Source organism: Podarcis gaigeae (assembly GCF_964106915.1).
Source record: "Podarcis gaigeae genome assembly, chromosome: 6".
Taxonomy (NCBI): Eukaryota; Metazoa; Chordata; class Lepidosauria; order Squamata; family Lacertidae; genus Podarcis; species Podarcis gaigeae.
Genome location: NC_139682.1, coordinates 42,509,193 through 42,532,958, shown reverse-complemented (window position 1 = coordinate 42,532,958; position 23,766 = coordinate 42,509,193). Strand labels below are relative to the sequence as shown.

Genomic DNA, 23,766 nt, shown 5'->3' with positions numbered 1-23,766 from the left:
TATTGGCCCTTAGTGTCCCTTGGTGACATTTAGAACCCACCACACATGTCAATGTGCAGCCTGCACTTTTGGGTCATTCAGACTTCGGCCTTCATGCTCCTTCTTCCCGCTGCCTTTATATAAGATTCCCACCACCTGCCGTCTCACCTACACATTTAAAATCAGAAGTGGTTTGACTACACCAGAGGTGGTAAACTTGTGGTCTTGCAGATGTTATTGGACTCCCATCAGCCCCAGCCAGTGGTCAGAGTCATGGGAGTCATAGTTCATCAGAGGTGCCCCATACCTGTTATAGTCAAATGCATGTGATGAAACTCGGGCAACACCTAGGAATAGTGATTTGTAGCAGAGTTGTGGTGTGGTGTGTGTATAAATATGCTTAATAAATTTGTCTCTCCCCTGCCACTTCAGTTACTCTGCAGATGCACATTTATCCTTTGCAAAATGTGTATCTGGAGCTCTGGAGAGGGGGTGGGTAAGTCGATTTGGGATGAATTGAGGCAGGACAGTAAGAGGCCAGGGAAGAGGTTTTTTAATACTTACCTAACAAATTTATACCCTGCCCATCCATGTAAATAATAACAATTCCAGGGCAGGCTACAGGAACCAGGCTTAAAAACAACAACAATACCAACAGATGGAATATAAACACCAGAATAAAAGTAGGAGTTAGGCTTCCCTCCTGCAATTTCTCCACTACACATTGCTCCATCTTGACACTCCACGGCAACCAATATGTAGACCTGCAAAGTTTCATTATATGCATTTGCACATAACATGTAGTTGGACCCTAAAATACTGCACCTGCTGCAAACACAGGAATAATTGGGGAAGAGAAAGGAGATGGCTGGGAACTCTTGGCTGAGGGGCTCTACGTTTTGGATGAACTGCTGAAACTGTTTACGGGGATGTCTTGGGTTTTTCCTCTTTCCCCTTCCACTTTGGTTCCTTACTGTTTGTATCTGTATCCTTTGTCTGCCCGGTTTCCCCTTCCAACTCTCCCAGTTCCTTTTCCTCTTTTGAATGTGGGACAAAGCTATCTTACTCTCTGATTCTTTGCAGATGGACGTAGTTTACACATTCCAGACCGGCGCCTCCTCTTTACAGGGAGCCCTCAGGAGACAGCCTTCCATCGTGAGCCAACACCACGATGTAAAAAATGTTTCTAGCCCAACCCATGTAGCTCTTTCCTCCGTCAATTCCACTCCCACCACTTCTGCTGCTGCTGCTGCTGTTGCTGCTGCATCTCCTCCTGCGGGCAGTGAGTGATAGTCTATTCAATGCATGACTTCCTAATAACCACCAAAGGGCACTCGCACAGACCTAACCAAACCTGTTCTCTTTCCCTTTTCTTTTAACCCATAACTTGATTCATGGTTTCTTGTCTTGAGAATTGGGAGGAAGTGCGGGAAAAAGCCATTCTGTTTATATATTATATACAACTTTTTTTAAGCTCTTGCATCTTTTAACTTTTAGTTCTTTCTGGTTCTTTTTTCTGTTTGTTTGTTTTTATCTCCTACTCTATTGCAACCTTTTGTCTTTCTCCTCCTTGCAGGACTGAATTATGACTCCCATATTTGGGTACCCAGAAAGTTTGATGCTCTTATTAGGGGGACAGCAGAGGGGAGGGGTAGCTTAGTTATCAGCCACAGCTAAATATAGAGATGGGCAAATGACTCTGTCTTGCTTTCAACAGGAAGTGGTCCTGCTGATATTATTTTCCTCCTACTCTAATCATAATTTCATAGAATTAGTAGAATTGTAGAGGAATTGGAAGGAACCATGAGGGTCATCTAGTCCAATGCCCTGCAATGCAGGAATCTTTCACTCAATTTAGGGCTTGAAGCCATGACGCTGAAATTAAGAGTCTCATGCTCTGTCAACTGAGATATTCAGGGATTAATTGAAAGCAGCATTTGCCCTTGAAGGGTTCTGGAAGGCTTAGGCTACAATCTTGTGCACCTTTACTTGGTAATAAGCCTTATTGCACTCAATGGAAATTACTGTGGAATAAGCATGCTTCAGATTAGGCAGTTAGCACCTGACTCTTATTCAGATCAGGAGAAGGTCTCAGGGTAGCAGGCTCAGCACCATCAGTTTCAAGATTTTGTTTGGTTCTGCATCAAGGCTAATATTATCAGGTAGGACTGATAAAGTCTGCTGGTGCTGTTGAGTCCTTAGGCACTTCTGAGAATGATAGATCAGCCCTCCTCTTCTATGCAAACATCTCATTCCTTTTAAAAAAAAATAGGGGTGCAAATATAATATGTTCTGTCACCATACAGATGAAGCATAGCATAGATGCTCTTGATTTGGAGGAATCTCTTGTAATCAACACTGAGCTATTATTGTGGTGGGATCTCAGTCATCTAAAACTGGGAGCTTGTATTAGCACTCTATAGCATATCATGTAATCTGTGTAAAATCCACAGCCTTTTAGTTTATGTCAGTGTGCCTGCTGGTTCACAGAGACTTCTGTGGATCTTCTGTTTTAGTTAGACTTCCAAGCCAGACTTAAGTCCTTTATTGAAGCTAAACTTTGTGTTCTGCTTCTACACTGGAATAGACTTTGCCTGTGTGCACAAAATTGGGTGGCTTAGTTGTTTAGAAATTGGATTTCTACAAATGCAGGCATTGGTCCAGTTCACATATTGCAGCAACCCATAAATGATTTCCTATGAATGCACCTTTCTGGACATGAACCCTGTCTTAGCATTATGTCCAAACCAGGGATTATGGTTTGTTACAAAATATATATATAGTTGATCCAAGAACAAATGTTGGTCTCCCATGGTTTGTTGGGTGTGAAAGAAACCACAATTCCTTGTTCAGATGTAACTCTTAAACCCAGGGATCATGGCTTTTTTTTTCTCCAAGTGAAAGCAAGGAGGAGCAAAGTGACCCAGATTGGTGTGTTTATGGTAAACCAATAATGTGGTGTGTCAAAGAGCACATTAACTTTTCCTGCACAAAGAGATGGCAGGTGAGAAAAGATGGTATACAAAATAATATTTACATAAAACAGTAGTTACTAATTTTTCTCATTCATCTGGGGCAGTCATTTATGTGCTTTGTTGTACTATAAATAATATAGATATATTGTCCAGAAAGGTTATGTTTAATACACACACACACACACACACACACACACACACGTCTATGCTTCTAGAGTAGCCTTCCCCAATCTGCTGTTCTCCAAATGTTTTGAACTACAACTCCCATCACACCTGACTGTTGGCCATGCTACCTGAGGCTGATGGGAGCCAGAGTCCCAAACAAAAGTCTGGAGGGCACCAGGTTGGGGAAAGCTGATTTAGAATAATACTTTTTTTGTTGTTGTTTTCCCGTGTTAAGAGGTGCTGTCCAATATTTATTGCTCTCCAGCATTTATTTATTTGCTTGCTTTAATCTCCTTTCTTTTTGACCAATGTTTCAAGGAGGAGAGTTTTCCTAATCATTTACATTTTGCACATAGCCAACATTGACATTTTTATTTTTATGCATACACCAGAGTTTCTGAAGAAGCGCAGCTGTTGCCATTTACTTATCTATATGTGCATCCATGTAATAGTTTATTAAAAAGAATATGCTCAGGTTATATGCATCACATTCAGCAAAAGAAGCTGCCAACAGTGGGGTTTTCCCCAAGCACACAAAATATTACTTCTTAATTTTTATCTCATTGAAGAGGGCTTGATAGGAAAAAGAAAACGTATCATCTGAGCGGATAGCATGGTTTCTTGTTCTATAACAACTGCATCAAAAACTATCCTTTGCCTTTTTGGACTACCTATGCAGTTTCCTACTTGATTTCTGCTATTCTTTAAAGCTACATCTCTCTCTCTCTCTCCTTCTTTCTCTTAATACCTGGTGGAAAGTTCTACAGTGTTTAAAGTCACCAGTCCCAAAATGCTGTGTTCGTGAAGGCTGATTGGTTTAGAAAAGGAAGAGTTCATGAGTACATGGAAAGGGGTGGGTGGTGTGTCCATATCTCTATGGTTTGCTTATTGTAGACCATGTGAAAGGATTCCCGGTTCATTTCGAGAAAGAAGAGGTAAGATTCTAAAGGAACTATGGCTTGCCAAGTGCTCAGAAGGTAGCTAAAGAACATATATCCTATTTCCTTCCACTCGGAAGAAAGAGGGAAATGCCTCTGTTTTCACCCTATTTGTTAATAACCCAGCCCTGAGCAGACAGCTGCAGAACTGAATCAATTAGCATAGACCACATTAATTGATTGTTCTCTTGGTGATGGATCTGATTATTACATGTGTTACAAAATACAAAACTTCTTTTCAGGAAGCTTTGCTGTTAGCCTTTTTCAGTGCTTTTTTCCCTGGGGGTACACAGCGGTACGCATACCCCTAAATATTTTGTGAATCTAAGTTTGGCCTCATCGAGGGGCAGTATTTCAATATGAGTAGGAAAATGAGAGTACCCCTAAACATTTTTTTAGGGGGGAAAGGCACTGGCCTTTTTAGAGGTTCCTATTGGGACCAAAAGGCAGGAAATAAATAATTTGATACATTTTCTACCTGTGCTTCATCTGTAGCATGCACACCTTTCGCACAGGTGAAGTAAAGTATGGTACTTTACCCTCTGACATGTACTAGGCCAGTGGTAAAAGATGCAGAATACTTTATTTTAAATATGGAACCCATGAAGGGAGGGAAGGAGGTCTGAAGGTTTGTAAGAACCTTTTATTTTAATGTTTGAAATAAAATGTAGAAAACTATGTAAAAAAAAAATTAAATTAAAGATGTACTAGGCCAGTATCCCAGATTTTTCCATATCAGTTAGTCTGCCAGGGAACAATAAGTTGCCATGTCACTCTACATGAACTGACTGGGCAGCTTAATGAAGCTGTGTGAGGATATTTGGTGTGTGTGGTTTTTTTAAAAAAATAAAAATAAAAATTGAAAGGCAGTCTGAAGTGAAAACCCTTGTCCTTGAGGAACTTTTCCTTTCTACTATTATAGAACTACTCAAGCAGGTGGACTCAAATAGACAGCATGTAAAGCCAAACAAAGAAAGAGGTCCCAATGGCTGTGGATCCTAAATTTATATAATTTACTGTAATGTTTAAAGTAAAGGTAAAGGTACCCCTGCCCGTAGGGGCCAGTCTTGCCAGACTCTAGGGTTGTGCGCTCATCTCACTCTATAGGCCAGGAGCCAGCGCTGTCCGGAGACACTTCCGGGTCACATGGCCAGCGTGACGAAGCTGCTCTGGCGAGCCAGCACCAGCGCAGCACACGGTACGCCGTTTACCTTCCCGCTGGTAAGCGGTCCCTATTTATCTACTTGCACCCGGAGGTGCTTTTGAACTGCTAGGTTGGCAGTAATGTTTAGTCAGGGCTTTTTTTCAGGTGGGCACCATTGCTATTATAAAAAAACAAGGGAGGCATTCGTGGTGAGTTCCGGCACTCCTTTTCTAGAAAAATAGCACTGGCTAAAGTTAACTTTATGATCATTCGTTCAAGTTCTTGGATAGAAATGGGTTGTTGTTTTTCAACCACTTCTAAAAGGTCATTGTGTACTCCACCACCCCATAATATTAAAAAGAAGAGGAGCCTGCATGCAAAATGCATGGGAGTGTTGAGATGAGGTCTTGGTTACAATGCCCTATTCTAAAAAAGTAACGGAAGTGCAACTGAAACTACAGGAACCAACAGCTTCAACATTCCTGGTTCTGAGTCATCTAATAACTAAAGCCACCATTGACTTTAATTATTCTGGTACTATTGATCAAGCTCTGTGTCCTTTTGCTTGTAGTAGTTTTGGTGCCCACCCCCCACCCTTTTAGCCATCAAGAGAGTTAGAGGAGTCCTACCATATTTTTCGTCCCATAGGACGCACCTAGTTTTTTGGGGGGGAAATAAAGGGGAAAGAAAATTTCCTTTATTTCCCCCCAAAAAAAGCAGGTCAGGGAAACCGAACCAGGTCGAGGAACAGCAGGATGGCAGCGCTGCGCCTCCCTGCTGTCCCCCGAGCTTGTGGGGCTGGCCGATGTCTGCCCGGCGCGAGGGGTGCTCTGCTTCAGGGTTCCCTGCAAACCGGGCGGCAGGCTGCTATCCGCAGCATGGGGAGCCCTGCGGGGAACTCCTGCAGGGCTCCCCACGCTGTGGATGTATGCCCGGCGCGAGGGGCGCTCTGCTTCAGGGCGCCCTGCCCGCTGGGTGGCAAGCTGCTATCTGCAGTGTGGGGAGACCTGCGGGGAACTCCTGTATAGCTCCCCACGCTGCGGATGTATGCCCGGCGCGAGCGGCGCTCTGCTTTCAGCGTGCCCGGCGCTCCAGGAAACAGGCTACTATCCACAGCCTAGACAGCCCTGCGGGAACTCCCGCAGGGCTGCCTAGGCTGCGGATGTCTTTCTGAAGCCTGGAGAGCGAGAGGGGTTGGTGCGCACCGACCCCTCGCACTCTCCAAGCTTCAGCGAAAGCCTGCATTCACCCCATAAGACGCACCCAGATTTCCCCTTCATTTTTGGAGGGGGAAAAGTGTGCCCTATAGGGCGAAAAATACGGTATTTTTAAGTTTGGCTTCAGCTGCTTGATCCTTGCTGTGAGCATGAACATACAAAGAGTCTCCTGGATCAGGCCAGTGGCCCGTCTAGTCCAACATTCTGTTTTCACAGTGGCCAACCAAATGCCTGTGGGAAGCCTGCAAGCTGGACACGAGTACAACAGCTCTCTGCCCACCTGCAGTTTCCAGCAACTGGTATTCCGAGACATCATGCCTCTGACAGAAGATGTGGAACATAGCCATCAGTGGTCTTGCCCCCCATGAATAGTTCCCCATGAATAGTTCTCAAGTTCCATAGTTCAACTCTGCGCAGCGCAAGGAAGTGCTTTCTTTTATCTGCCTTCAATCTTCCAACATTCAGCTTCAACAGATGTCCATGAGTTAGGAAGGTAGTTTCTCCACTATGGTGAGATGTGCTATCTTTCTTTTTACATGTCAGGATTTTGTTGTATATTTATAGCTCTTTGCCCATGAAACTGACCCAGGTCTGCTTCAGGTGGCAGAGGAGGATAAAAGGTGAGTGTTCCCATAATGAGCAAAGCCAATTGAAGGAGAAGAGAAGCCAAATGTGGCTGATCTCTCAACTGAACCAGTGGAGTGGCCCTGCTAACCTTCTGTTCCTCCCTCTTCTGCAAACTGATAGGTGGTGGTGGGCCTGCCTCCCTTCACCCCCTCCTTAGTAGCCAGATGGAATGGCTGCTTCAGGTGACCAAAGAACAAAGTCATCTTACTTTTTAATAGTGTGGTGATGGTTATTAGCCATGACAGCAGAATATGTCTCTGGTTGTGTGATCTTGAGAACAGTCAACAGGTGATGGTTGGCACAGACTATGCCATGCTGCTCCAGCGGAGACTGAATGCTGGATCAGGACTGATTCTACGAGGCAGTTCTTAAAATCAGTTTATACTCAGAGTAGCAATCCTGAGGCCATGACCTTACAAGCATCATTCAGTGGACAGTCTGTCCTTGCTGGCCATTTATTTCCCACAGGGGTTTATGTGCTCACTTTGCACAACAGATAGCATGATTCAGAGTTACTTGTTGCAAAGGTACTGTGACATTTTGTTGTGATAAGCCAAACATTCAGCTGCAACATAGCACAGAGAACCATTCTGCCAAGATGCAGAACTTTGCAAGGAATACAAAATGAAGTTGGCAGCATGAGCAAACACGAGCGGAGTCAACTTGAGTTCCTTTTAGTTCAGAAAGAATGATAGGGAAACCTGATCCTGGCTGAATAAGGAGGCCAGTCTGAGGAATCTTAACATTCCTCTACCTGCATAGAACATATCTAGTATTTGAACTCAGTGCAGACCAAACTGCTTTTGATTTTGTCAGGAGTTATTCAGTTCATTAAAATTAAAAAAGGTTGGAGTATCACCTTCCATTCGTTGGCAGCAACAAAATTCATGAAGGTCAACAAATGCCTCTTCAGGTGTTCAAAGTAAAATGTGAGGAGTCAGACCAGATAAGGGTGCACAGAACCCAGAACCAACACCTTTGTGTACCAGCCCTGCCCTGCCCTCTCCTCTCCTTTGCATAGTTAGTACAGGGGTTGAGCGGAATGCAGTTAGACTGCTCCCCATGACTGAGCATTCTGTACAGTAGGAGTTCCTTATCAGAGAGAGGATTTCCACTGCATTCAGCTCAACACTGTTAGAATTGCCCTTTAGATCTTTGGCACCAAACGCATGGTCAAGAGAAGAGGTGGTGTGATGCACACCTATTTCAAACGCCTAAAGAGGGGCTAGCATCTTGAGACGAACCGGGACATAGGAAACAATTTGGTTCAAAGGTGCCATGTAGCTAGGCTCAGGGCAGCATATTTCTCAGCCATATCTTGTGTGCTGACCCCTCCTTCCCCTCAGCAAAGTGCAATAGAGAAATAGCAATACTGTATGCAATGGCGAAGCATCATATGGGAGGACGGTGTTGAAAACTCCTGCAAATGCCTTTCCCACCACAGCTATATCTCAATCAGGTATTTCATTAAGCAGAGGTGCAGAACCCTGGCTTGGGCCAGGGTGAGTTCTACCTGTTCTACCTCCATTAGAGCCTGCCCCTTCCTGGCACCAGTTAGGAGAGGAGAAGCAACAAGCAGTATTTCAGTACACAAAGCATTCAGGTATGCATAGCTCCAACCACAGTTCAAGTTGCATTACCTCCTGTTGTATAGACCTCTCACACATGTAAGATGTATTAATTCAGTGGTCTACAATAAATGTTTGAGAACACTCTACAAAGCTCTCCCCCCCTTCATAGTGTAAAAACTTCCTTTATTTAGAGATCCGATGGTGAGAACCGGAAACATAACCTACATGTTAATAGCAGATAAATGTTGCTTCCATTGCATTCAAAGTTACAAACAACTGTATTTAAAAGAGGGAGTGGGGATTCCTCCCCCTGGTTGATAAATAGGTAGTTCTTTGGACCTGTTATTAATTAGAATGTTTTTTTTAAGGTACTAATTGTGAGCTATCTCTGCATAAAATACAAATTACATTGTGATATATTATACTGTTGGGATGCATTTTATGCATTATGCTTTGCGGAAAGTAATATACTTATTCATATTTCATACCTATATGATTAGACTGGGGAACAGCAAGTTCTGATCATCACACTTCCATGTTTGTGTTGGTTTGTCTGGGTAAGCGTGACTTTCACAAAAATATGCTTCATCCTGTAAAGGGAAGATGTCTCAACTCCATTGTTCTGGAAATGTGATTTGCACTTTACTCATGTGACCGAGCAAACTGTGATTGAAATGGGAATTGGAGGGATAGGAATGCCCTGAGTTTGAGTCTGAGATTTTCTAAGCAGCCAAAGGAAATTAGCATTGACATTTCGCTACCAAATGTGCTTAGAGCTACAGACATTGCTGTTAAAGAGCCATCTGTGTAGAAGCCTAATTTCTTAGCTATGTTTGGGAGTCGAAAGCTCAGTTTTTCTTTCTTACCAAGACACTCTGCACCAGAAAAGTCAGCTGGAGAAGAGATAGTCTAGTCCAGTGTTTCCCAACCTTGTGCCTCCAGATGTTTTTGGCCTACAACTCCCATCATCCCTAGCTAGCAAGACCAGTGGTCAGGGATGATGGGAGTTGTAGGCCAAAAACATCTGGAGGCACAAGGTTGGGAAACACTGGTCTAGTCTGTGATCAGCCAAAATTGCCCATATGGCTACACGCTGAATGTCCTTTCCTTGGGCTTTTTTTTTTTCTGTGGGGGAGTTTCCACAAACCAAGAACACTGAACCGGCTCCTGTACTGAGCAGCTGGATGCTAGCGAAGCATGGGCAAAGGGAACCGTGGCCCTCCAGCCGTTGCTGAACTCATAACTCTCATGAGCCCCATCCAGCAGAGCCAATAGTTAGGAATGGTGGGAGTTGTAGTCCAATAGCATTTGGAGGGCCACAGTTCCCCACGCCTTCAGAGCCAGGTCTGCAGTTAGTAATCGCTGCCAACTGCAAAGCACACTGGTTCATAAGATGGTTCTGGAGCTCCTGCAGTTTAGCAGCCATCACCAGGTTAACTCTTGCATGCGCACTGGTACATTAATCATTATCGGCATTCTGCTTGGATTTGCTGCAGTACACGGTCTTGATCAATTTTTTGGTGTTTGTTTGTGGGAGAGAGACACATTCAGCTAATTAATATTTATAGGTTTGGAAATTTAAAAGTGACACCATCACTTCCCTGCCTAATTTCACCTTGAAGCAAATCACACTTTGCAACAGTACATGTCTTAACTTGCCACTTTGAGCTGTTTTATTGGGGGTATTTGTTGTTGCTGCTGCTGAACACATAGACACACATTTGAGAATGGTTGTGCTTTGAATGTCCATGCATTTCAAAGCTATTGTCTTAGAAATGTTACATGTCTTTTCTTGCAGCTCCTGAAGCGTCCTCATAGTTGGTTGCCCCATCACACGCATAGTGCCTGACCTTTGACCCATGTGGCCATTCTGGTTCTCCATAGGTCCTCTTTTTAAGATTGATTTTAGCCTTTTTTTGTTGAAAACTACTATTGTTGTTGTTGCTGCTGCTGCTGCTGTTCTTGTTTTTCATTATACCTGTTGAGTTCTTCTTCCCCCTGAAGTCCTGAAGAGCTCTCTCTGGCCACCGCTCACTTTTGTGTTTTTGCTTGTTTGTCTGTTTTACTCCCCAATCCCTCTTTGATACAGATCAAAGTGGTGAATGCGTTCCGTAGCTCCTTGTATGAAGGCCTCGAGAAACCCGAATCCAGAAGCTCCATTCATAACTTCATGACTCACCCAGAGTTCATCCTGGAGGAAGACGAGCCTCGGACCCCATTCCTTGATGGCACTGACGAAGACCCAGAAGCTGAAGAACTCAAAAAGCAAAGTGAGGAGAGCCCAGGCGAGTCCTCACCCCTCAACAAAAATAACAATGCAGTGGACAGCGATACAGCTGAGGACACCATTCCGGAGCCAGAAAGCCCTTTACACAGCTTGGAAACATCAGTTTGACCTCTGAACTTTGATCCTCCTCTTTCTCCCCACCCTCCGCCCCCTCCATGCAACTTAGGCACCGACATCTGACCATACACTGCAGCCACTTCCTGTTAAGTGCTAATACATATATGCCTATTTCCTCCCTGTCTCCCTCCTCCACCCCCATTTATGATTATTTAGCTGCAGAAACCACAGTACCACATGGCTAGAGATTTGCTTCTCAACCATTATTTTCTCAACCATTATTTGAGAGAGTTTCTCAGGAGAGAAACTGCCAACTTTGATACGTCTTGTTCCTTCAAGTTGGGTTCCGTGTGTCTGTAACAGTCACTTTCCCTTGTTGAAGTTGCATGTGTGAAGAAACAAGGTTCAGATTCTCTTAAAGCAGCTGTGTGTACAACATCAGATGATGCAGTTGTGGGGATAGCTCTATTTTATGTGCAGAATCTGAATCTTAGATGCCTCCCTGTGCCCTTGGGGAGAAGGGATGGGCACTAAGAGGATGCCATTATTAGAGGGGGATCTGAATCAGGTATTGGACATGAAAGTGAACCCAGTCTTCCATTGGGGGGAGGGGAGAGGGAATGGTACCTGATTTTTACCATTTTTCTGTTTGTGTATTCTCTCTCTCTGTGTTTCCATGGTGGTATCAATCACCAGAGATAAGAGTGACTTTTAAAGTCTTAAAAATGTCTTCTAAACAATGTAGCTTGAAGAAGGCCAAGCAACAAGGAGTTATGAGAGCACCATTTTCTCTGAAAGAATGAAACATGGCCTCTGGGGGAAATGAGTTGTATATGAATTAAGAGCAGATCACATAGGCACTCTGTGTTAGCTGAGGTGATTTCTGTTCAATTTGACTTTAGGGTTTTACTATTTTGACTCTCAGATTAATGAAGTCATTGGCCCTATAAGGTCAACATCCCAATTCCATGCCTGATAATAATAATAATAATAAATGATCCCAAATAATGTTGCGTAAGTCCAGACCATGGTCGCTGTATACTTTCAGAAGGCTTATTATGTGAAGAGGGGTAGCTCCTCAGTCAGTGCAAAATGTAAAGAAGTTGGGCCAGGCCAGCTCTAGTAATGAGCTATTACTACAGCTTCTCTTGCATTTTGTGTGTTGAAGAGTTAACAGTGTAACAGGAATGTAAATGCCTTTGTGAAATTGCAAATGACTTGGTGCTAGTTGGGCCTAGTTACATCACAAAGCACCTTCCTCAGTTATAATTTGAATGAGGCATAGCAATACGGCTTCTCCACATTTCTCATTAGGAGTGCCTTCCCTTTTCATTTCACTGAAACCGGCCTGCATCCTTTCCCCAAAATTGATGTTGCGGCTTAAGCTGCCTAAAAATAATATTTTTTTTAAAAAAAAATGCTGGAGAAGGTAAATCAGCTCTTGCACTGAACGAGGGTGGCGTCATCCTCATCTTAGCACACATCTCCTAGTATTAAGATGCTGGTTGGGCGACAGCCTTGCAGTGCGTAGCCATATGGGGCACTTGCTGAAACTCTTCAGAGCATATCTCAGTGAGGGCCAGTTTGTACGAGAGAGAGAGAATGTAAAGCATGGGCATCCACAGTTTTAAAAACCGAGGGCAAAACTTGGTGTGATGAGTCACCACAGAATGCTTAACCTGGGAAGTGCTGCCTGGAAGCAAAGAGAGAGCCTAGTTGCTTGTAGCTGTATCTCCTTTCTGGCCATCATCCCGATGTTCAAAAGTGTACAGCTTTCCTTTGGAAGAACGCACAGCAGAAACTCCTGTGCCTTGTCTAAGCACTGCCCAAAGCACCGCCTGCCACGTGGGGAGACGGTACTTTGCCAAGAGATAAGTGTTCCTTAAAGAAACAAGCAAAATGAAACTTAATTGAGTGTTTTGGTTTCATTTTTAAACTCAAAACCCCTTCGCCTTGTGGGTTGATTCCTGAATTCCATTGCAAGTTTGAGGTAGACCTGTGAAAACCCCTTCTCAGTAGATCTTCTGTTCCAATGCTGGTGTAAAGAGGACTTCAGTGCTAGGCGCAAGGAGCTGCTAATATCTCGGGGGGTGGGGTGGGGAGAAATAACCATCAGTGACCATCTTAATTGCAAATAAGGCACCATTCCATCCCCACAACCCTTGTTTTCCTTCCAGATAAATTCACCTCCATTCATCCGAACATCGGGAGGAATTTAAAGAGGGAAACTGCCATCTCTTGCTGCGTGACCTATCCAACAAGACTAAGAAAAACTTTTGTTTAGTTACGTTCTAAAGATTACATTGCTTCAAAGGTCATTTTTCTATTTTAAAAACTTGCAAAAAAAAAAAAGAAGTGGTGTTATGCGCTTGCATAAATATTTGTGGGAGGGGTTACTGATAATTTTTTTGCTGTTGTTTCTTTGATATTTTTCCTTACCTCAAACATGTTTTGGAAGAAGAAAACGTGGCCCTCACAAAGTCACTCCCAGAGATCTGTAATTGACCGGTGTGGTGAGGGGGTCTGGCCTACATTTTAGTCCATTGTTTTTCTTTTTGTGTGTCTAGCTTCCTCGGGAGGGAGGGGCAGGTGGGGAAATAATTATATAAATATTATGCAAAAAATATATAGTTTTCTTTAGATCAGAAACAGATATTTTTAAGTCAGCCATATGTATTTTGTTTAAAGGAAACAGAACTGCTGAGTTATGTCACTGCAGTGGAATGTAGTCACATGGCTGGCGGTTGGAATTTAGTGATGGGCCAGACTCCAGTCGGCTTCCTTTTCTCTGAACAGCCATCTTTGTACTTAAAAAAAAGAAATCAGTTGTGTTATACAGAAATGTTTTTTATATAAATTATGTTGATATGGCTGGTTGCTTAAAGTATAAGTGTTTATTGTGCATAACATTCTTAATGTAAAATAGGTTGGGTTTTAGTTTTTTCTTTCTTTCCTATTTTAGTTTCATTGATATAACTGGCAGCAGTTGGCTGGCTTAAGTTATTCAGGAACTATAAAAACAAACAAAACATGTGGCCGAGAAAGAGTGCTGAAGATATGAGGCATGAGCCCCAATCCACAGTCATGTAGGAATACACGCACACACACACACACACACACACACACACACACACACACACCCCAAAATGAATGGCCAGCATTTTGGGCTTCCACGGCACGGATCACCTGCTTGGGGGATGGAGGGGCAAGGGAGACCACTACCACCACCTCCCCAAACAGTTGAACAGCACTGCCAAAGGTAGACTGCACCAGCCACCTCTTAGCGGAAAGATATGTAAAACCAGTTCAACAAAGATCAGCCCCTGTTGCAGGGCTGCTGTTGTTTTAAGTCCACAAGGCATCCTTTTATGTGCATTTAGATAGCATCCATGTAAGGCAATCCATGCACCGAAGCCTAGTTCTGTGTATGATCTGCCTTTCGGAGATGGGGATAGATTGCAATTTCTCTGAAACATACCATGAAGGGCGGGAAGATATTTGCTGCCAATCGAGTGATCCTTGGGGGGGTGGGGATAATTCAAGGTTGTGCCATGCCAGACAGGAAATGAGGTAATATCCTGTGATGTGTGTTACTTTGCCTTGGAATGCTGTGTTGTTGTTGTTTTATAAGAGAGAAACAAGAAACCCTGGACATAATTTTGCATCCATTTCTTAATCGTAGGAATTTATTCTCTTTTTGTTAAATAAATTGGCAGATTGGTACCAAAGACATTACATCACTTCCTGTGTGCAATGAAGACTATCCATTTTTAGGAGTTAGAATTATGTAATTGGTTATTTTTATTGAGTCGCACAGGGATCTGACTTAATTTTTTTCAAACGTTTTGTGCAATAAGTTTTAAGATAATATTATTTTAAAACACAAAAAGACAACTACAGAAGGAAAACAAATCTAATTGTAATTTTAGCCATGGGCAGTCATGAGCAGACATCAGTCTTGCTTAAGGGCAAATTTTCCATTATTACTAGAATTCTCTGCCTGTGTTTTCACTTGCCTCTTCTCTTCGAAATCAACACAAGCCTCTATGGTGATGGAGCTGAAGTCCACTGAAGACTCCTAATGCCTTTAATTTTAAATGGCCCACATCCCAAGATCCCCTTCATCCACCAAGAGGATCTGTGTCCACTTTACAGCATCTCCCCCTCTCCATCCCGGTCTGCTCTTCCTTTTGGGTTGAGGTTAAGACAAATGCTTGGGTGCAAGCCTGATCACAGCCACAGTTTTAAAGAGGAGCAGGGAGGTCTTGGAAGCCTAATGCCAACCATCATCTTCTCTTCACACCTGCTCGAGAGGTCACCGGTCAGGTTAACTCTGGACAAGGGCTCTTCTTCCTCAGCAGAGCACCTTGATGAGTGAAGGACAAGCTGCCTGCACCACTGAGGAGAGAATATGGCTACAATGAGAACTCTCTCTCTTTGTCTTGTCCACTCTGCCTTTAGAACACCTTCAATCATATATTGGAAGCAATGTAGCTTCCACGTCAGTCCTTCTCACACTCTCTGCGGTCATGGTAATAACCCTACTAACCAAAAGGGGCAAAATCTGCAAATTCATGTGCCCTTTGATGAACCCATGGCTAAGACTACTTGTTTGTTTTTTTCTGCCCATGAATAAATATATATACAGTATTGGAATAGATATTTGTGTATATATTTATTTGAATGAAAAGGCTTTTCTAAAGAAGCATGCAGATTAGAATTTACGTTTTTTTCCCCTTTTTTCCAGTAACTAGTATAATAAGCACTGGTATTTTTGTATAAAAAAGAAAAAAAAGACAAAACAAAAGACTGAATATTATGTGGTATGCATGACATAAACAAATGGTGGTTTCAAAGCAATATGTACCCTGATGTGTTTGCCATATTCTAGAGTCCAGCTTAAAGTGCACCTGATCTGTAATTGCATTTTGATATTATTTAATCTCTATGTACAATGTTTTGCATGTATTTATATGGTTCTTGGGAAGAATTTTTTGTTTTGTTTGGGGGGAGGGGTAAGGAGGGAGGGATTGGAATGATTGACAATGAGCTTCTTCCAGAACATTTGAAACTCCAAGCAGAGGTAATGCTGATTGGAACCATGATGGGGAAATCAAGCCAATTTTTTTTTTTCAAAGGTGCAACAGGCGGGGAAAGGGATAAAAGTTTTGAACTAATAAAGCATTTTTTGCTGTTGAGCAAAAACAGTGCGTGAGTGCGTTGAGAGAATAAACTGTGCCCACTTGTAACCGTGATGTCTTCAATATATGTCCCACCAGTTTTTTAAGTCACTGATCATCTACTGAAGCTGAGATGAAGGAGAACCTGAAGGAATGTAAAAGTTTGGCTTGGAACAAAATTGTAGTGTGAAAATAGTTTTTTAAAAATATATATAACTAAAATTGATGTGACGTTTTCAATATCCAGTGTGCAAAGCTGCACAAAACCTCTGCCACTTCTGTCACCTCTTTGCAAGGTCCAGAAAGAGCCATCAAATACTAGCCAATGCAGCACAGAGAGAAATCCAAATGATAATTTATTTCAACGGGCGAAAGGCAGCATGCAGTGCTTTGCAAATGGTGGATTTTTAATCACAAGCCCACAAAGGTGGAGAAACAACATGGATAATAAATGTTCTTAACACAAGGCAGCAACTTCCTCCAGTTACAGCAGTTAAGATATGTAAAAAAATAATAAACCAATGTTATTTCTAGCATTTCTTATCCTTTCCAAGAAAGTACCACAGGAGCAAAAATATAATGCTCCATTTCAGTAGGTTTGTTGAGTGTAAGATGAAAAGATCAGTTCATATATTACACTTGTGGTTTGAGCACTTTGAAAGCATGTTCTTGAATCAGGCATTGAATGAGCTATATACATGCACTTATCACACCCTATGTTTCATCATAAACAACTTGGCAAAAAGTGTTCTGATCATTCTCCTTGAGCCACAATACATTTTCATGATGCACATATGGTGAAATAAATGTATGTCCTTCAACTTCCATGGGGTACCTGCTAAAAGTGGGGTGTCTAAAACAATCTGCACCATTCAGCAAAATGAGATGCAAAATGTCTTCAGTCTATGAAGGGTATTGTGCTCCACCACATTTCTTTAATAGGAAGAATAAAAAATCTCTATTACAGCAAACATTTGCAACTTTAACATCTTGCTTTTCTTCCCTCCTCTCTATTCTATACATGACAGCTGAGTAGTAACTCCAATTCTGCCATTGGGACTTGCTTCCAGCTAAGTGATTGTGGGATTGCAGCTGTACTCCCCTTCAGTGTAAGCAGGATTACTTCATAGTGCAGTGCAATGGTTCAACAATGCAGCTAATCCTTATAGGTTAGTAGCAAAAGAAGCCCCCACATTTCCAAACCTAACTAGTGAGACAGGATATAAATGTTTTAAGAATCCAGTCTGCACCCTGCTCATGCTGGAAGAGGGAGTGAATTCTGCATCTAGGAGAATTGTGCTCTGAAATGGCAAGATTCAGTGGCTCAGGCAAGCTAGAAAACTTGTCTGTTTCGCTTAATTTGTATTTTATGATCAAACATTTTTCATCCCAAAAATATTGTTGGAAGCAAATCCCCCAGTTTATTCCAAAACACATTTCTTAAGTCGACATTCTGTGTAGATAATGGAGGGGGCTTTGATCAAAAGCTCTCCATTTGGATAAGGAACAACTGCAAAAAAAAGTTTATTTTGTTTCTAATATTGACCTAGAAGTGAAAGTTGAGCAGGTGTTTCTCCTTTAATCGCCTTACCGTGACAGGAGGCAGCACCTGCTCAAATTCAGGGAACTGAAGCCTTGCTATTAAGTCTGGGAAATTATAATAATCCTGCTACTTTCCAATTTGTTGGTGGTTTCTGCTTACCAAGCGCCATTCTTGAGGTTTCTCAGCAGTGTGGTTTAAATGAGACTCTGGATGTGTGAGAAAAGCCCTTGCCTATGCAGGGCTTCGCATAGCTTGTTGGCCTATTGAAAGCAGTTCTCTGCTAGGGTGGTCAAGTGTGGAAACAAGGCCAGTCTCCTGCACCTTTTAGAGAAGGAATGTCATCAGGTGCTGTTTGCATGATAAGTTACACCTGATGAGCTTAGCTCTTCAACAGCACTATTAAAGATGAGGGAGCCTGGCACTCTTTTTGGATTTAGCCACTGGATTCTCAGCCCATGCAACAGATTCAGCAAGGGTAGCATTTACACAACAACACAGACTGCTGGCATTCACAGGTAGGCTCATGGTTTTAAATGTGCTGAGGACCATAGAATCCTGCCCAGGGTTGTTTTGCTTTTGCGCACACAAAGTCTCATTTAAATCAGGCCAGGATAATGCTAAAACGAATGGTCAAGTAAAGCTAATGGAGAAGTTTGCTGTTTTGGAGAATAGGGAAATGTGTTAGTGTGATCTCAGGCTGGGGAGAGAAGCAAGCAGGCCTGTGAATCTCCAAAGGGCCATGGTTTTCTTTGTACAGTATGTAATACTTTGTAATAATATCCCTTTGTGATTAAAAACCTGAGCCAAATTAGCACTTGGCAGAGAGCAGGATGATTGCAGGGTCACAGGAAGGTCATCGTTGCTTCCAAAATTGAAAGTGAGATACAGATGTTATAGCTGAGCAGTTTCCTATTATGGTTGTTTTTCCTATGCTGCCATACAATGATGCCAAATTACTTGTGGTTGTTGGACTTTCCTTTAAAAGAGCAGATCAATTATTTACCTGATCATTGTCTGAATTCTGTGGCCTGTGTGGTTCTTGTTAGCGTGTGACCTGTGCTCCTTTTGTGCCATAACCTGGTAGATGTGAAAGCTGCCATTTTTGTGCCTTTCAACCAGCCCACCACTGCCCACGCTCCCTGTTCCATCATCTGCTGATGATCTGCAGCTGCTGTTTCTTGACAAATGAGTGATAGAGGAACTTTTGGAGATTTCAGGTTACAGCCACTCCCAAGTAATACTTCATTGGCAATCCTGGGACCAAGATCTATTAGAGACCAAAAAAGGAAGCCCTGTTCAGGCATTCAGTTTATTATGCACATGAGTCTTAATGCTGCCTCTCTGTCATGTCACTGTTTCCATGCATGCTTCTGCAGCAGGGAGTCTCCTGCATTTGTGAAGCTTCTGCATGGGATTTAGGACCCTGAACAATCATGCACACAGGGTGGTCTTCACTGCAGAAATTCACTTTCCAACCTTTTCAGCATTCTTGGGGATGGTGACATGACTGCAGGAGCAGGGTTGGCCAGCAGGTCCCTGCCTTTTTCACACAAGATAAGCCTAAACAAGACTGCAGTAAAGGCCACAGCATCAATAGTTGGCTATATGCTACGGGCTTCATCAAACATTACCAAGTATAGTGCAAGTTACAGATACACGTGTCCCTGCTAGTGTTGCAACATAGGTGTGCATTATAGGTATAACAGCTAGAGGACTCAATGGCTCGTGTTTTCTCAAACTGCCAATTGATGACAGCCTGAAATTAGATGAAAATTTCAGATGGACAAAGGAATTCTTGGCAGACTATCCATCTTAAGGGGATCAGCCCGGAAGTTCCTTTTGGAGGTTACACAGCAGCCTGCATAGGATTCTTTCTAGAAACTCAAATATTACAGGTTTTGATGGGATAAATCTCATGTTAGTTCAAGTGAGCAGGTTTGTGAGGAATAGCCATAAGAGAACCAGATGAGTGAGAGTGAATACAAGAGTCCCCAGTCTGAGCAGAAAAGTAGTTGGGCTTTTGGGGCATCCAGATCAGTTTCAAAGTAAACCTCTGGCACCCATGAGCAGGCAGGAGTACATCCAGCTCAATGTTTCACAGCGAATCCCCAGTGCAAGTTGCAGTTGCTGCCTTCTGTGTCTCCAGTTTGCGTGAAGTCAATGTTGCTTCCCTTGGCCTTAAATCCTATCATTCATTTTGGCCACAATACCTTTTTGTCTGAGTGGGTGTGGAATCAGACTCCCTCCATCCTTTCAAAAAACAGTCCAAAATCTTTAGGGAGGCTAGTTTGCTGGCTGTTTTGGGGCCTTGCCCACTTTCTGAACAACTCTGTTGGCTTCATGATTTCTAGAAAACTGGATTGGGATTGTTTACTCAGGCTATTTGCTGCTTGTAAACAGAGAAATTGGACCCAGCAGATCACTGCCTCAATCTATAGGCAAAAAGAAAAAGGAGAAATACAGTAAAACAATTAAAATGCGTAAACCAAGCAAAGCCTCAATAGATATCAGTGCCGAATATTTACTGCCTCTTGTCTTCTGTGTCTGTCGCCGTCATGTGGTCCTCCACAGTCTGTCGCTGACAAATCCAGCCTGCGTGTGTGAGGCCATCCGTTGTCCATGGGCAAGCATTTTTTAAAAATTAATTGTAAATAAAAAGAATCAAAAATGTGGCCCATTTCTTCTGCTTCTTGGTATGTTTTGCGTCTCCAGCTGTGTCAAGTTGTGAGCTTTGAGGGGAGGGTGGAAAGGAGTAAAAATGAAGAGATTGTTCACGGTTAGTTTCTGACCTTAAACCTCGCAGTCCCAAAGAACTGAACCATGTTTGGGAAGCCTGAGGCCCCACTTGTGCCCCCTCTTAACTCACCCAATGTTGGTGGTGGTGGTGCATTTGCAGATGTGAACACAACCAACTGTTTGGACTAACATATGAAATTGTCTGGCTAAATGGCAGTGGAGCCACTCCAGTATGTAGTAAATTGCTTGAGATGTTCTGCTCATTTGACCTCATACAACTAATGCTGCAGCCAAAAACTTGGTAGTATGGTAGAGTAGGGGTGGGAGAGGTAATGATTGCAGAATAGCCAGATGAGAAATCTAGATAGCCTGATGGGTAATACAATTAAGTGAATAGGGAATGCATGAATTCCTTTAAATATCGACAAGGGTTAAAGTTATGTGGCACCATCCCAGAGCTGTCAATTGAACCTAATTGTACTTCCTCCAAGGTAAGTGTGCTTAAGTTTGCTGCCTTGCTTTCTTTTAAAGAAAGCTTACACCTTCTGGGGAAAGGGCTGGACCGTCCCCAAGGATTCAAGAGCCCCACAGCGCACTGCACTGTCATTACAATCCTAGTTTTGTCTTCCTGGAGCAATGGGGGCCAGCTGTCATGGACTGGTTGGACGTGGAGGAATGGTAGGAGAAGCCATCTGGAGAATCACCAAGGGAAGAAGACTCAGAACCCAGGGACATAAAACTTGGACTTGCCACTGAAATTTTCCACAGTGCCCATAATGTGTCAACGCTGGGGCATTGTGAGAATCTACAGTGGCCACTCCATCAGAGCACTTGCTGCTGCAAGGATCATGGGAAGACATTTTGCCAAGGACCCCTTCAAACCTTGAATTGGCCTTGCCTGCTAATTGGAGGAGGAAACACGAGGTCACGAAGGACATCTTGAACCAATATTTATCCTGCTAAAAGACAAATGTTCATTTCCTGACTGGGCTTATCAGTGAAGCATTCAAAGTCAGGTGCTAGATAGTCTCAAAACCTAGTAATTATTTGGCCTCTTTAATCCAATCATAGATGTAGAAGACCCAGTCTAATGCTGCCTGTTTGGAGCCTCCTCTTTTGAGGTAGGACAATCACATGTTCTCTTTACTTCAAGCAGCTCCGGCATGCATCATATGCCCATGGCATGTTCCATCAGCCTACTGTGCTAATAGCAATTATTTGCACTCACAGTAAGGGATGGTGACTTTTATCTGCCTGGATAAATTGCAGAGTGATTATTTTGCCTAGTGCAGCTTTTGCCAAGCTGGTGCACTGCAGAGGCTTTGAACTATAACTTCCATCAGTCACAGATAGCATGTTGACACTGGGGCTGACGGGAGTTACAGTCCAGAATCTGGAGGGCACCAGGTTAGCTGAAGTGCAAGCAGCACTTATTTAATTATGGACATGATCCAACCCAAATTAAGATGGATTTTAACAGGATAGTAAAATTAGGATTGCCATACACCCGGAATTTCCAGGACATAACTGGAATACTGCAGTCAGAAGCAGTGTCCGGGCAGAAATTGGATAAATGTCAGGGAAATCCAGACATATTCCCCCCCCCCCAAAAAAAAAGTATTGTGTTTGCTAATTTTCCATAAAGTTAGCTCAAAAATATCATTTTTAAAAAAAGATTTTGTCAAAAAAGCTCAAAAACTTTTGTGTCTGGATTTCCCCTTTTTGAAATATGGCAACCCTAGTAAAATGTGTGCCAAGTGTTTTCTTTAGACTGGAATGTGTCCGTGAGTTGTGCAAGAGAAATTTCTGTAGCCATGAGAAATATTCTTAGCTGTTCCCCCCCTCCATTGATCTTTATAGGACACAGCTTGGGAGCACAGGAAGTAATCTTAGAGAAAGGAAATAACAACAAAAAGCCAGCTATGTATTCGACACTGGCTCTGGGTTGGTCTGCTGCTAATCTTGCAGAGTTTCTCCAGGGCAACAAGATGAGCTAAGTTGGAAGCCATGAAAAAGCGTTTCCAGAGTCCAAATGTAACACAATCTAGCAATCTAGTTTTCAAGCTGTTGGTTTTCAAATGAAGCGAAACGGCATAGCAGGTCAAAACCATTTTTACCGGTGGCATTATGAACACCTTTTCACCCTGTTACAAGACTAACCTACATGTAAATGACTCTTAACAAGTACATCACATGCTGGACACTAATTTTGAGGGTACAACTCAAAAGGTGAGTTTACATTGCATTCTGTTTGATGCAAGATTTCATTCCCTTGTAAACAAAGCCAGATGGCATGAACCTAATCCAGTTATTTTCTGCTTCGAAATAAGTCACTTTAAAACTGCAGGCAGACTTAAATTAGTGTTTCCGATGGGGGATTTCTCTCCCAAGAAAATACTAGTTTAAAGAGGATTTTCCTCGGGATCACAGGAAAGGATTAAAGTATCCCTCTGCCTGCTGTAAGCCCAATAATTATTAGCATCCCCCCCCCCCGATAAAAAAATGCAATTTGCATACAAAACCATAGATGCTATAACAAAATGCCACATCTGCAAAAATGCATTGTCCCCTTATACTATTCCCATTTACATGGAGATTTGCCTGAACATCAGTGGTCTCTCTCCTTGAGCTGGCTTTTAATGATAGATCAGTGGTGCCGTGCATTCTTTATCTTTACTTTTAACATTAAATAGACATTTAACTTGTTAACTCCAAGCATCCTGGGGGGACATACTATTCTTAATGCCCAAAGTTCTAAGAAGAATCCTATTTATAGAAATAGCAAATTTATTATGACTCTGCATCCTACATGATTATTTGGCAGCTTCGACCAGCTTGAGAACCTTTGCCCTGCCCTATCTTGCCTAAGAACATATACCTGAAATAATTTTCAAGTATTACCTTCCATTTCCTATTTTCCATGTGTTGGATTCTGGAATGTAAACTTGAGAGACCTCTTGTACTCTGTAAAGCATCAGGCATACTGATGATGCAGCATTAATAATCTATAACATGAGACACTAGGGAGCTTGGCAATTTCTGAATAGTTTATGAACACTGAAATGTTACTCATGCAAATATACAACTTTTTTTATTCAACTATGTACAAGCACCTCAGAGCAGCAGACTACCCATATTTTATGAAAGGTGAAAACTCATAAGTATGTAAAAAGTTATGATCAAACTCTGCAGATAAAAAATGTAAAGGACAGTGAGAATCTCACATCATAAACTTAACCTCAGAATTTGATTCTATTATCTACGATAATCCAATGACCTATTTTTAGTGTAAGACTTTTTTTAAAAAAAGAAATCTGGCTCTTCAGTCCTTTTATGTTGCCATCTCA

General features: G+C 42.5%; 1 protein-coding gene across 18 annotated transcripts in view; it reads left to right on the top strand.

The window, feature by feature from the left end:
• The window catches only part of ATP2B4 (ATPase plasma membrane Ca2+ transporting 4), a 168,430-nt gene extending 148,075 nt beyond the window's left edge, over nucleotides 1-20,355 (top strand). For 9 of the 18 annotated variants that reach the window (XM_083744842.1, XM_083744857.1, XM_083744856.1 and 6 more), the window contains one exon: nucleotides 10,706-20,355. In XM_083744842.1, the coding sequence (XP_083600968.1) occupies nucleotides 10,706-11,011 (306 nt within the window). In that variant the 3' untranslated portion in view covers nucleotides 11,012-20,355. Of the gene's footprint in view, nucleotides 1-1,062; nucleotides 1,262-10,705 lie in introns of all 18 variants that reach the window. The other 9 variants (XM_083744847.1, XM_083744843.1, XM_083744844.1 and 6 more) reach the window with 2 other exon arrangements.
• Nucleotides 20,356-23,766: the final 3,411 nt, after the last annotated feature.